Source organism: Stereum hirsutum (genome assembly GCF_000264905.1).
Source record: "Stereum hirsutum FP-91666 SS1 unplaced genomic scaffold STEHIscaffold_8, whole genome shotgun sequence".
Lineage (NCBI taxonomy): Eukaryota > Fungi > Basidiomycota > Agaricomycetes > Russulales > Stereaceae > Stereum > Stereum hirsutum.
Window position 1 is genome coordinate 1,637,254 of NW_006763138.1, and position 13,222 is coordinate 1,650,475.

The 13,222-nt window shown below is 51.1% G+C and overlaps 2 protein-coding genes across 2 annotated transcripts; one reads left to right on the forward strand and one right to left on the reverse strand.

The window, feature by feature from the left end:
- Positions 1 to 2,667: 2,667 nt before the first annotated feature.
- Positions 2,668 to 3,741, reverse strand: STEHIDRAFT_25507 (TPR-like protein; the record flags this gene model as incomplete). The annotated part of the gene is made up of 1 exon (XM_007304506.1): positions 2,668 to 3,741. A coding segment is annotated over one exon (1,074 nt), but the record flags the coding sequence as incomplete, so codon positions are not given.
- Positions 3,742 to 7,724: 3,983 nt separating this feature from the next.
- On the forward strand, positions 7,725 to 10,983 carry STEHIDRAFT_80437 (2OG-Fe-II oxygenase; the record flags this gene model as incomplete). The annotated part of the gene is made up of 13 exons (XM_007304631.1): positions 7,725 to 7,789; positions 7,942 to 8,036; positions 8,171 to 8,262; positions 8,347 to 8,594; positions 8,697 to 8,781; positions 8,857 to 8,951; positions 9,029 to 9,035; positions 9,100 to 9,206; positions 9,296 to 9,324; positions 9,385 to 9,488; positions 9,628 to 10,716; positions 10,782 to 10,836; positions 10,892 to 10,983. The coding sequence occupies 11 exons, from the start codon at positions 7,725 to 7,727 to the stop codon at positions 9,727 to 9,729; spliced, it is 1,029 nt and encodes a 342-aa protein (XP_007304693.1). The 3' UTR covers positions 9,730 to 10,716; positions 10,782 to 10,836; positions 10,892 to 10,983.
- Positions 10,984 to 13,222: the final 2,239 nt, after the last annotated feature.

A 13,222-nucleotide genomic window follows, 5' to 3' on the forward strand; every position in this document is an offset into this window, starting at 1 on the left:
GGTGGTATTTATATACACCCGGCTACCTTTCGTATTCTAGCCTTTATGGCGGAGTGGCTATAGCTCTCGACTTGTCGCCGATGTACCTTTTGTTGGCCTGCCGCGTTTGTTTTTTCATCCCGTTCACTCGGTCTTGCAGACATTACTTTCAGGTCCAAAGCACTCAATTGATATATTTTGGCGCGGATGTTGGGTGTTTATTGCACAAAATCATGAATTGTAAAATGATACATTGGAATGTCGAACTGGGAGACCTCGGTCCAAAAACGTACATGGTGAGAGCTATAGCCACTCCGCCATAAAGGCTAGAATACGAAAGGTAGCCGGGTGTATATAAATACCACCTGGGGTCTGGCCGCCTAACACCTTCCATTTCCGATCGTATCGCGTGCTCGGAGCTGATTCCCGCGAGCCCACCAAGGCCCGAAACCGCCGAACGCAAGGGTCTTCTAAACCCGCTGGAAGTGACCCAGACGGTTACAGACGGGTTCCCTTTTAGGGTGGATGTAACCGTTTGGTACGAGACTATGTGAGGGAGTGAGTTCGAGGTTGGAGGCAAGGGAGAAAGATCTAGATAAGCGCGTGGGATCTCGATTCTCGATCGCGGAAGGTAATCTTATCTTATCCCTGGGCGCTAAGCCACATCCTGATCATGAGTCGTTCAACTTTCTTCAAGTTAACACCACCTCACGGCTCACCGGGATTGTCCCTCGCCCAAGACGCTCAACGTGCTGATAGTGACACGGCTTTCTCGAATATTTCGATCATGAAAGTATAACATCTTCCTTGACTAGACGACCACCGCACGAACTTTATCTATGCCTCAGCTGCAGATACAGTATCATAAAGTTGCTTCCTTCTCATGGTCTGGGTTGAAACAAGAATCGAGTATCCCCTAGTTCGATCCATAAAATAGTCCAGACAAGTCTGGCATATCAGCGTGCAGGAGGGCGGACGGTCTAGTATGCACATACTTACGAGCCCTTGGAGTGTTCGTTCCTATAGCGTGAAAGTATATTTGCTCGAGGGCATTACTTCATTTTCTTTCTCCAGTCTACATTATGCTCGAATTCTGTGGTCCGTACCACACCACGACGAGCATGTCCCCTCGACGGAGTAGAGCTCGTGTAAGTTTCCACCAGGACTTATGGTGTGTGGAAGTTGGAGGAGAGGGCGACGGAGATAGCGACGGAGTATTATGGTTCGTTCCTTCTCCATTCGTTGACTCTATTGGGCCTTACGATCCGTTTCGACGTATAAGTAGATGCCGGCAGGCGCATCGCAGGAGGGTCGGCCTGTAGTTTTGTGGTACCACGGTATGTTCCACCTACACAGCACCTTTTTCACCGTCCGACTGCTTATGGGAAAGATACGAGTAGGCGGATAGATGCAAGTAGGTGGCGAATATGAAAACGCTCCAGCAGTGGAGAATTACCTTTAGGGTGATGAAGGATCCATCGGGTCGTAGCCACGAGGTGCGTTTTCTTCTCAATATTGTACCGGCCTTCATCCGGTACGCAGCGTGCTTTCATCCTACTCCGCACCCGATCGCTAACTTATCCTCACTCTCATATCCATATAATTTCTACATGACACATAGACAGTCATCTGGAGCAAGACCTACCAATCCGTCGTCCTCATTGGCCCCGCCAGTGTTCAGACCTTCCTTCACGAAGAAAAGAAAGCACACTTGGCCACTGGCGCCTGTTAAGGTCTGCTCGCCTCCTCCCTCTCTCTTTAATCGACTATCCATAGGGTCGATGTCGTCTCTTCCACGGAACGAACTCTGTACATGAGATTTGCTGACATGCACTTTCTTTTGATTTCATTTTCCTTCTCGAACGTCGCGATGTGTGTGGCGTGGGCGTCTACTTAGGTCTCAACTTCCAATTTCCAACTTTCAACACTCCAATCGCAACTTCCGACTTTCAACCTCAAGGACGTAGACATGTCGATGGGCAGCTTCCCCCCCTTCTTCGTATTCCAGGATATCACGGCGAATAGAAAGGTTTATGAGGCGTAGGCATGCGGACAATTCACTGTGCTGTTCGATGGTGGGATCCGGACGTGTTTTCATCCACGTGAACGTATATTCGCGATTTTGGCTTATGTGGCGCCCTCTGTCGTCTTCCATCAATGTTCCTTCCCCGTCACCCGAACGCGTCAGTGGCCCGCCTGTTCATGTACGGACTCCCGAGAGGTATTGCGAGGACCGTTGGCGGACACGGGGATCACGATAGACCTCAGTAGGTATAGCAATTCGAAGGAGATATGGATGAGGAAGGAGCAGTTAACGAGGAAGGTAGATGCGGGGTTGGTTTGAGCCAACTTGCGTGGTCTCGGGCGGTCGTGAGTGATGGATGGAGGCACGGAAAGGGAAGAACTTCCAAAGTTGGGAATAAACTTCGAAGAGAAGCGGTTTCGTGCGTCCCTGTCTGTGCGTTAGTCCGACTATCACATTCTCTAGTATTAATGTATGTGTTGTACAGTGTACAAATGAAGCTGCATGCAGAAACAATTTAAGATTGTTATTCGTAAGAATTGCGTATGTCGAAAGCCACCGTACATCCGAACCGTAGTGGCGAAGAAGAACAATCAACCAACTCACTGCGACTCTCTGACGAACTATCTGCTGACTTCTTCCCCATGCCCCTCGCCGTGCACCTCTGTCTCCTGCGTTGTGACCTCCAACCTCTCCGCCTCTTCCAATCGACCCTGATCCCTGTACGTCCTCGCGAGACACTTGATGCTCCATAATGTGTCGGGATGCACCTTACCCAGCACCCTCTTTCTTGCCTCCATCACCGTCACCTGGAGCTCCTCCGCCTCCGCCAATCGACCCTTCTCCCTGTATGTCAACGCGAGGTTCCCCATGGTCATCAGCGTGTCGGGATGCTCGTCGCCGAGCACCCACTTCTGCGTCTCCATCACCGTCACCCCCAGCTTCTCCGCCTCTGTCCACCGGCCCTGTCTGCTGTATGTCGACGCGAGGTTCCCCATGGTCACCAGCGTGTCGGGATGCTCCTCGCCGAGCACCCGCTTCTGCGTCTCCATCACCGTCACCTCCAGCTTCTCCGCCTCTGCCCGCCGGCCCTGGTTCCAGTACGTCGATGCGAGGTTCCCCATGGTCACCAGCGTGTCGGGATGCTCGTCGCCGAGCACCCACTTCTGCGTCTCCATCACCGTCACCCCCAGCTTCTCCGCCTCTGTCCACCGGCCCTGTCTGCTGTATGTCGACGCGAGGTTTCCCATGGTCGTCAGCGTGGAGGGATGCTCCTCGCCGAGCACCCGCTTCCTCGTCTCCATCACCGTCACCTCCAGCTTCTCCGCCTCTGTCCACCGGCCCTGGCTCCGGTATGTCGATGCAAGGCTCCCCATGCTCATCAGCCTCCCGGGATGCTCCTTGCCGAGCACCCGCTTCCTCGTCTCCATCACCGTCACCTCCAGCTTCTCCGCCTCTGTCCACCGGCCCTGGCTCCTGTATGTCGACGCGAGGTTCCCCATGGTCATCAGCGTGGAGGGATGCTCCTCGCCGAGTACCCGCTTCCTTGTCTCCATCACCGTCACCTCCAGCTTCTCCGCCTCTGCCCGCCGGCCCTGGTTCCAGTACGTCGATGCGAGGTTCCCCATGGTCATCAGCGTGAAGGGATGCTCCTTCCCGAGTACCTTCTCATATTCCTTTATTGCCCACAACCCTACTGTTTCCGCATGCCCCCACCATCCATGGCGTATATATATGGACTGAAACCAGTGAGCAATGCTGGGATCAAGACTGCTGTCGGAATTAGCCTGTAACTCTTGCATGTGTGGAAGAAGTATCCGCGTGTAAGCAAGAGAGTCTGATGCGCTTAAGTCGTGAAACTGAAAAAAAGAAAGACAGAGGATGAGAGCAGCATGGATGGGATATGTCTCTGTGGTACAAGCACGATGTCGACTCCAATCATGAACGAGACGATGGAATGATAGGTTGCGTTCGGGTGTGATTTCCACGAGGGAGTACGAATTAAGGGCAGTGACGACACGATGAAAGGCCTTTGAGGTAGCTGCTGTGGGATCGACGAATGGCTGTAAGAAAGCTTGTACCCAGGATATTGCAGAGTCAGAGAGAGTAGTGACTTCAGGATTGAAGTGTGGAGCGCTGGAAGCCGCATTGATGAAGATAGCCCGAGGGATATTCTTGTGGTGTAGGAAGGAGCAAATGAAGAGGAAGGTGGCCGCTTCCGGTTCGGTACGTCGGAGCTGTTCGAGGTTGATATCCCATGTGGTGTATACGGTTTTTCCATAGTCTTCGGGTTTTTGGTTAATGTCCTTGTACTCCTCCAATGTGTCGCGGCGATTAGAGACGAGCATTTTTCGGTATTGCTCGAGCGTACATGTCTCGTTGACTTGAAGATAAGCGGCGGCCTGAATAATCCCAAGAGCGAGGAAATCAAGCTCCTGTTTTTCACTGTAAGACACGCTATGGAATGCATCAGGTATGCCAATATCCATACCTCCACGATTTGCGTGATGAGCTTGTCTGTCTTGGCTTCCTGAGGATCCGAGATGCGTGAACGCCGTGCAAACAAGTCTTTCGCATCCACCTCCGACATCCGCGAGACCTCAAATGACCTATTATATATGTTGAGTTGTTTGTTGCGAGTAGTGATGATGATATTTCCGTGCGAGCACGCAGGAATATATTGTCGCAGGTTCAGAGTTGCGTCGTCGGCATTGTCCAGGATTAGAAGCCAACGGTCTCGAGTACGAACAAGCCAGTTGATGGTGTCCTGTGCTTTTTCTCCGAGCTTTTTCTCCACAGATATGCTTGCAAGATCCACTTCAAGAGTCGCTACCGAGCTGGCATCGACATACAGGACTTCTGAGAATCTGAAAGAAGGATTGAAAGGGGAAACTTAGTTTCTCGCTCAAAGGTACAGAGAGACACCGGGTGGGAATACCTGCGAGAATGACCCTCCGTCTGCAGTTGCGCGTTTGCCACGAACCTCCTCATGATCTCGCTTTTCCCGCTACCCCCGAGGCCATACAGAACAAACATAAGCTGTTCGTTCGTCAAGTCGGAGGAGAGATGTTCGTCCATGATAGATAGGATATCCTCTCGCCCCGTGAATACACGCGACGGCGGTGGGCAATACTTTCGCTCAATCGCTCTGTGCTGTTCGTCTGCGGCAGAAAGAGCCCCGCCTAATGATATAATTGGTTGTCAGTGCCTTGCTTTGCACTAACACAACTCGTCGGACATCTCACTCGCTTCGGAAACACCCAACGCTGCCTCCTGTTCCACCAAAACCCTTACCGAACCCTCTAGCTTCTGCCTCACGTCTTCACTTTCCATGTACTTCTCCGCGTGCGACATCACATCGTCAAGCTTGTTCCACTCGTCCAGCGTAATATCCTGCATCCCTTCTTCGACGTTGAACCGAAAGTATACATTTGGACGTGACTTGAAGCGGAATTGTAGGTCCTGATGCGTGTTTTCGGTGTCTGTAGCAATCTTGGTCAATGCTTTCGCAACTTTGAGCGGGATTATGTTTCCGATAACACCCTGTCTCTCGAGACGGATAGTTGGAAGCTTGCCCGTCCCGATACTGACGATGCAAGCGATGTTTCGGCCGGGGAAGACAAGTTCTGCTTCCTTGAGCACGACGAGACATGGATTATTCTGAGCCAGACCACCGTCAATATATTCCCTCTTGATGCCCTGGACCTGGATGACAGCGCGTTTGAAGAACGTCGGAGCTGCTGTGGTGGCACGGGCGGCTTCGACGATGGTGCAGGGGATGGGCAACTGGCCAGGGGCTTCGTAGGAGCGCAGGAGTGAGGGTATACGTCCGCTCATGTTTTTGGCTGGGACTGCACAGACGAACCTAGGGATCACAACGTGAGTAACACACGAACGTGGAGTTCAACTTAGAAGACGTACGTGCGACAAAGTTTGTCTCCTGTACGCGGATCCAAGATCCCAGGGCCAGTATCTCCGGTGTGGCGTTCAACAATCTCCGTCATCGCGGCCTCCAACCTTGTTGCACTGTACTGTCCATCTCCAAAATATTTCTTCTGTGAAAATATGCCCTCAGATAACTTCGCATACGCTTCGATAGCGTCTTCTATGGGCATGCGAAGGCGGCCAAGCATTAGGGCAATAAGGCTATGAGTTAAGCGCCGAGACGTTAGCCGCCCAAATGCAAGCCGTTATAACACAGGCTTGAAGGACTCACCCTCCAGTACTTGTACCACCGATGAGATGGAAGTATTCGCAGGGGAGAGGCACTTTTGGAAGGTTCAACCTTGCTTTGACTGAGAGCAGGATCTTCTGTAGAATGTAGAGCGTAGACAATCCGCGTATGCCCCCACCATCTGCTCTCAGGGCAGTGTAAGTGCCGACATGCTAAGCAAGAGAACTGCAAGAGAACGTACCAAGCGAGAGAAGTATCAGGCCTTTCTCCTGCATGGTTTGCGACGCGCTCCGGAGTAATGTAGAAAGTATCAGTGTAGCAATCCAGATAGTATGAGAGTGAGGACGAGACGCAAGGTCCTCGAGGCGCCGTCAGGTATATACGGCACAGCCTGGGAGACGCTTGCGTGTCTAAACTTAGAAAAATGCTGGGCAGGTATCTTTTACAGAGACAAAGGCCGCGAGGGAGTTCTTGTGTTCCTGGATAGTATTCCTGTACCACTAGCTGCACCTATCTCCTACTCACACATCGGCTCGTTCCTCGCTGTCAGGCGTAAGAGAAGATTGCTACTCCCAAATGATTCTCTTTCCTAACACCACCAACCATGAACACATTATTTTGCTTTCGAATCGCTTCTTATCGTTAAATATCAACTATGTCGGACATAGAATGCGAAGGTCCTAGTAAGTGTGGTTTGTGGCGAGAGAGACGCGATATTCCGATCCAAGAGAACCACGTCAACATCCTAGTCGAATGATGTTGAAACCCATAGGGTGAACGCTTCGTGGAATCTTCGTGACGAAAGTCAAAAGGAGAGCTGAAAGTATTTGGTGTCGACAACTTGGCGACAGGGAAAGAAACTCTACCAAGACGAAGAGAGTGGCTATAAAGCTGACTTCAACTGAGGATATACAGGGTTCTCCGAGCCTACATAAGACCCTACGTAGAAGACAAGATTTACGAGAATTAGATGGTCCAGCTCGCACGACAACTCATGGGACACTCACCAAATATATAACCACTGGCGGCCGTGTTGATCCTCCGGTATCCTCATATCATTTGACACTCGCTCTCCACCGACACAGACTCGCCGTCATCCGGAGGATAAGATGACAGCCAAATACGAGCTCAACGTCGACGAGCTATAGGCACTTCAAGACACACCTCGCAGACAGCCTGGGCTATGTATCGGAAAATATAGTTCCAGGACCAGCGGGAATATTGTCAGGACCCAGGTTGACGCAGGAGAAGCTCGCGGAGTCCATTGTGAGACGTGTGACTTTGATCAGCATAATGTACCCAGTGCAGTACAGTAGAACATCTGTAGATGTGGACTATTTTGAGCCAAGAAAACACAAAGTATTACAGGCCTTTCGTGAGAGGAAGTTGAAGTCCGAGGTTGGACGAGCGGAGACGATGGACTCGGAGGAAAGGAAGAAAGATAATCGCGTGGGATCTCGATCGCGATCTTATCTCCCGACGCTGAGCGCTAAGCCATATCACATCGTCCCTGAGTCGTTCAACTTTCTTAACACCACCTCATTAGAGATGTCCCTCGCCCAAGAGGCTCAACGCGCTGACAGTGACACAGCTTTCTCGAATATCCCGATCATGTAAGTAGTTCGTCACTCTCAACTAAGGCAATCGTCACACGACGGGCATCTTGCTTGGGCCACACAGATATAAAGCTTTTGCGCTGCACTACTGAGATCCCTGCTAACATCTGCCTTGATCTTGGTTGTGTTCTGTGAATCGGCCCTTGAAGCGACTTGAAGGACGCCACAGATGTATCTCCTGCTAAACAAGTGGCTCTTGCGAAAGAGATCCGCGATGCGTGTGTGAACGTTGGCTTCTTTTACGGTGAATCATCGTTCCTTGCTATCTGCTTTCTCTCCGAGAAACAACGACACTCATCACGCGGACACTATGTCAAGTACTAATTCGATTTCTTCGTTTGCGTATTTTATGCTCGTCGGCCCAACTCGGAACTCAAGTGAAAAATCACGGTATTCCGGAATCGACGATCGACACCGCCGTCGAACGTATGAAACAGTACTTCTCGCTTCCTCAGGAGGTCAAGATGGAGGTAAGTCGCTCACTCTTCTTTCTCTTTATCTCTTTGCGCAGGCGGAAAAGTCCAGCAAATAATCATTCGGCATGTCATATGCAGCACGAAATAACCAAGACCCCAAACTTCAAAGGCTACTCCGCCGTCCTAAGCTCGAACAACGACCCGAATGGCGCAGGGGACATGCACGAGGGTTTCGAGTTCGGATTTGAGCCGATACATCCTCCTGCTGCACCGGCTCTAGTCGATGGGGCGACTACGCAGGAGAAAGGTGGCGTGATGGCCGGTGCGAATGCGTGGCCTAGGGAGGAGCATGCACCGGGGTTCAGGGAGGGGGTATTGGGGTATTAGTACGTGTTTCATCTTCCTGAACCGTTCTCAGGACAGGATAAGCCGCGAGTAGTCCAACACGAACTGACTGCACAATTCTTCTTCTTTTGATCCTTCCTTAGCCATGCAGCAGTCGCACTCGGTCGTCTCCTCTTTCCGCTCTTTGCCCTTGCACTTGACCTTCCGGCTAACTTCTTTGATGACATGGTGTGTCTCGTCGCGCGGCTCGTGCTACTTCATTGCACAATTGTACTGACTTACGAGTGGGTTTACCACATACAGACGAAGAACTCCGCCGCTTTGATGCGCGTATTGCATTATCCGCCCCAAACGGGTCCCGTCGACGACCGAGTGCTGGGTATCGGTGCGCACACGGAGTAAGCTCCCATCGAATATTTCTCTCGCACTCGCAGTGCTCACTCTTGCGAGTTCATCGTATATCTTACATCCGCAGCTGGGAGGTACGTTCAGTGTCTTGACTTCGTTCTTCGAGCTTCATCGAACTGATATTCCCGCATCGGGAAGTGTTTCACGATCCTTTGGCAGGAACCTAAGATCCAAGCTCTTCAAGTTCTCAACACAGATAAGCAATGGATAGACGCGCCTCCCATCGAAGGAACGCTCGTCATCAAGTACGTCTGTTTATCCCCTTCCGTTCATTCCCATTCCTCTTCGCCTCTGTGACCCGAGAGCTCATGAACATGCTTTTATCCCAATAAAGTCTAGGAGATCAGTTCGCCCGCTGGACAAGTACATCCGTTCTTCTTTTATCGTGCATGAGGCTGTTGGACTGAGGCCTTCGTGTCGCAGATGATGTTTTCAAATCGACCGTACACCGCGCCATCAACCGGAGCGGCGTCCGTCGATACTCCATCCCTCTTTTCTTCGGCACAGACTACGACGTCAGGCTCGAGGTGCGTCTTCTACCCTCATGACGATTACCCCATCGTGGTCGCTCTGATGTGTGGGTGTCGACTGGACTGACGGTGTTTCTCCCATGTATGGCGCAATTGTGCGGTATGGTGGCTACTGATGTGGCGAATCCTTGCGTAGCCTATTGCGAGCTGCGTGAGCGAGGAACGACCGCCGCGGTATGAAGTCGTGACGGCGGGGGAATATGTGAAGTCGAGGTTGAAGGCTACGTATGGGCACTGAGCGCAGAGCGCTGCGTCCCATGTATCAGGGGGACTAAGTAGACAGGCCGCGGATATGGTCCGGCATTCAATATTCATAGATGAAGATGTGTTTTAGAAGAGCGTACGGCCGTTGCTCTTTTCTGGTGTAAGATCTCTGCTGGATTCATATTGTTCTCGTAGCTGTGTACGATACCTGTAATCATCTAGAGCAGGAGCTCGTTGGCGTGGGATGGCCATGATCAGATATGTAGATCAGTGTACGATCATTGGTCTCGGTGTACATCGACGGCTACGTATGAGGAACCAGAAAATGGTACAAATAGGATACAATCGACGAGCACAAGGATGAATCTATGAATATATGTAAGACGCTAACTGCAACATTTCGACGTCTAACCGCGAGAAAGAGCCTAATATCATAAGAACGAAACTCAAATTGGATATATAGATAGAACGAAGACGTCAGAGGACCCAACTCAAGCAGGAAAAAAAGAGAAGATGAAGACGCGAAATATTATTCCTACACCCTCTCAATTCACCCCGTCGTGGTTCACTAGTGCTCCTTAAAGCCACCCCGCTCCACAACCACCCTCTACTCCATGGAAGGACACTTCTACCAAAACCCTATTTCCTATTTCCTATTTCTTCCCGGAGTCCTTCGCCTTCTTCTTCGGTACGACAGGAACGGCATGTGTGCCCCCGGGACCTCCGTACGCAGACGCCAAGGCCCCAAACGCCGCGGCGTAGTCTTTCTGTGGGGGTGAGGCGTGCGTTGGGTTTGAGCGGGCGTTGGTGGTGGAAGTGGAGTTGGAAGAGCGTTGGTTGTAATTGGATGATTTAGTGTTCGTGGAGAGAAGAGATACTGTAGATGAGGCAGGGTTGGAGGACATGACGGCTTGATTAATGGGTGGTCGTTACGCGGAGGAAGGTTGAACGAGATTCCTGTGAGTGTTCGGGTTATTGTAGGCCGGCAAGGAGAAGATGCAAATGAAGTGACAGCAAGAAGCTGATGACAGAATGTGAGACGTGAACATCGACTAGTCAAATTTTGAGCTAGAAGAATCAACGAACCTGTCAAAAGCAGACAAAAATGTTAAATGGCAAGATGTGGATGAACACGACCAAGCTGTGGTTTAGCATGAGTAAAAATACGCCTTTTGCAAGCTTTCTGAAAAACGTACCGTGCCAGAATGATTCACCTGAGTGTGTATGAAATATCGAGACGTGAAGTATGACAGGTTGCCAATGGCGCACAGTCCAATGACTCAGGGGGCAATACTTACTGCCATTGTCGTCCTCTACCCCGCGCGCTACTTATGCAAATCCCCCTCACATCCCGGGCTAAACTCGGGACGGATTCACGCGAAGTGGGTTGCTGCATTAGGTACGAAGACCATATGCAGCGCTCAAACACAGCGTGTGCCTCCATCTTGAGGCAGTTCTTTATTTTCAGTTATCGAGACCTGCGCACGCGGGAGGCCTCGCCCGACTGCACCACATGCAACGAATCAGTATTTCGGCCCACGACTGAGCGCGGGATATTCTGGTATGTTAGCCTCGTTACCTACGGCGTCTCAGGGAAGCTCCAGCGCTGTGTTATTGTGTCAGAGTGCACGCCGAAAGGCAGCAGGTTGTCGAGTCACCGGCGGCGCGAGGAACTGACCTGCAGAAGAGCTTGGCATGGGGGCACCATATTTAGTGGGGATACTGCGTCGCAGTATTTTTGACGCCGTCATGGGTTTCACTCTGCACATGGTCCCGCATAGAAGAATGGAGATGAAGGTCGTGAAGGATACCTTTCCAAATAGGAACAGGAGAGCGCAGCAGAAACGAATACTGTGTCGTTGTAGCCGGGGATATAGTGAGCATTGATCCGGAGGTTCTTGTCATCTTAACAGAGGTATGTTGTTCGGGCCCAAACAAGACGCGAAGAAAGAAGGAGAAAACGTGCGATGATGGTCAAGCTCGAGGGCCACGCTGGCATCAAATAGAACAGTCGGTGGTGCGACTGTCCCGTGTGGGTCAGACAATCTGCTTGGACACGAAAAGTGGGGGCGGAGAAATAAATGCATCCTTGCAACCGTTCAGTACTTCACGGTGCTGGGATACATGCGGGTAAATCCAGAGGAAAGGGGCGGAACAAAAGAGATGAACGTGAATTAAGCGCCCGTTTAGCCTACTCAATGTGGCGTGAGAACCATGCTTCGGGTTCGTTCGGGATTCCTGCCGGGCCGAATCATCGCACCTTAGACCTCCCATCAAGACCTCATTAGTGCGAGTCACTATCTCGACAAGCTGCGGTTCGTTCATCTGTAGACAGTCAGGTAGCACTAAAGAACAGAACATCCGTCTACACCAGTCCGTACTACCCCGGTATCTGACTCAAGACACACTCGAAGACTCGAAGACACAGGACAAATAAACGTTGGGAAAGCTACATGATACAAAGGTATAGTGTTTGCGTTATTACAGGCTGATATCTTATGGATCTGCAAAGTGTCCGTGTGCTGTCAATATCGGTGCATGCGATGTCGCTGTCGTTATTCTGTCACTTCTTCTACTGGGACCGTGTCAGTCAATTAACCTTCTCCTGACTCTTGACCGGCGACGGGTTTCAGAGGGTTTGCAATACCCACCTTTTTTGAGGACTCTCTAAGGTTTGTGTCAGATAATTCCATGGAATGGTTTATATGATGTTCACGATGCCCACCCCTGTTTTTTTGGTGTTTTCATGAAAGTGAAGTCGGAGCTGAAGTTCGCTAGCGGATTGGATTTGCCACTATCTTTCTTCTTCTGGTCCTTCTTCTCTATCGTCGAGTCGTTAGACAGCGACTCTGTGGAGTAAATTTTTGGAGATGACGCACGAGAGTTGCTTGGTGCATTGTTACACGATTGGCTGGGCTGCTTGCTTGGAACAAGTGTAGCAGTCGATGATGAAGCAGAGGAGGACATCTTCTAGAGAAGCCCTGCTGCAGGACAAGGGCAAAGAGATATATACAACCTGTGGAGGAAAGAGATATGGGACTTGGGCTTTCGTGGCTGTTCGTCCTAGGGTTCCCTTATTTATAGAGGGTACTGCATTATCTTCATCATTACGCGCTCATCTTTCTGAACTACCTGCGTAAACGCTTTCTAATGTACACGTCAGCAGTCATTGTCGGCATGTCTTGACGCATCTGCTGCCCGGTGGAGTCAAGAAACCTGCGTTGACTTGTCCGCGTCCTTTATGCTTTCTTCCTCAGTGGAGTCACTGACAGCCTTCTATCTTACGCCATATAGTTCCCCGTCTCTGATTCTTATCGCTGCGAACGACTACGCCCGCTTTGTTCACTGCGGCAGCGCTCTGACTCGGATGATCGCAGCGTTCGAGTGAGTCGAGTTTCACCGAGTTTGGAGGATCCGCCACGGTCTCCCACGACGTACGTCTGGCTTGATGTGAACTCCAGTTACATGTCAAGGGGTTGTCGACGTGATGTGCTGGAAGTGCGGCGGGATGAGGCACGAGTGCACGC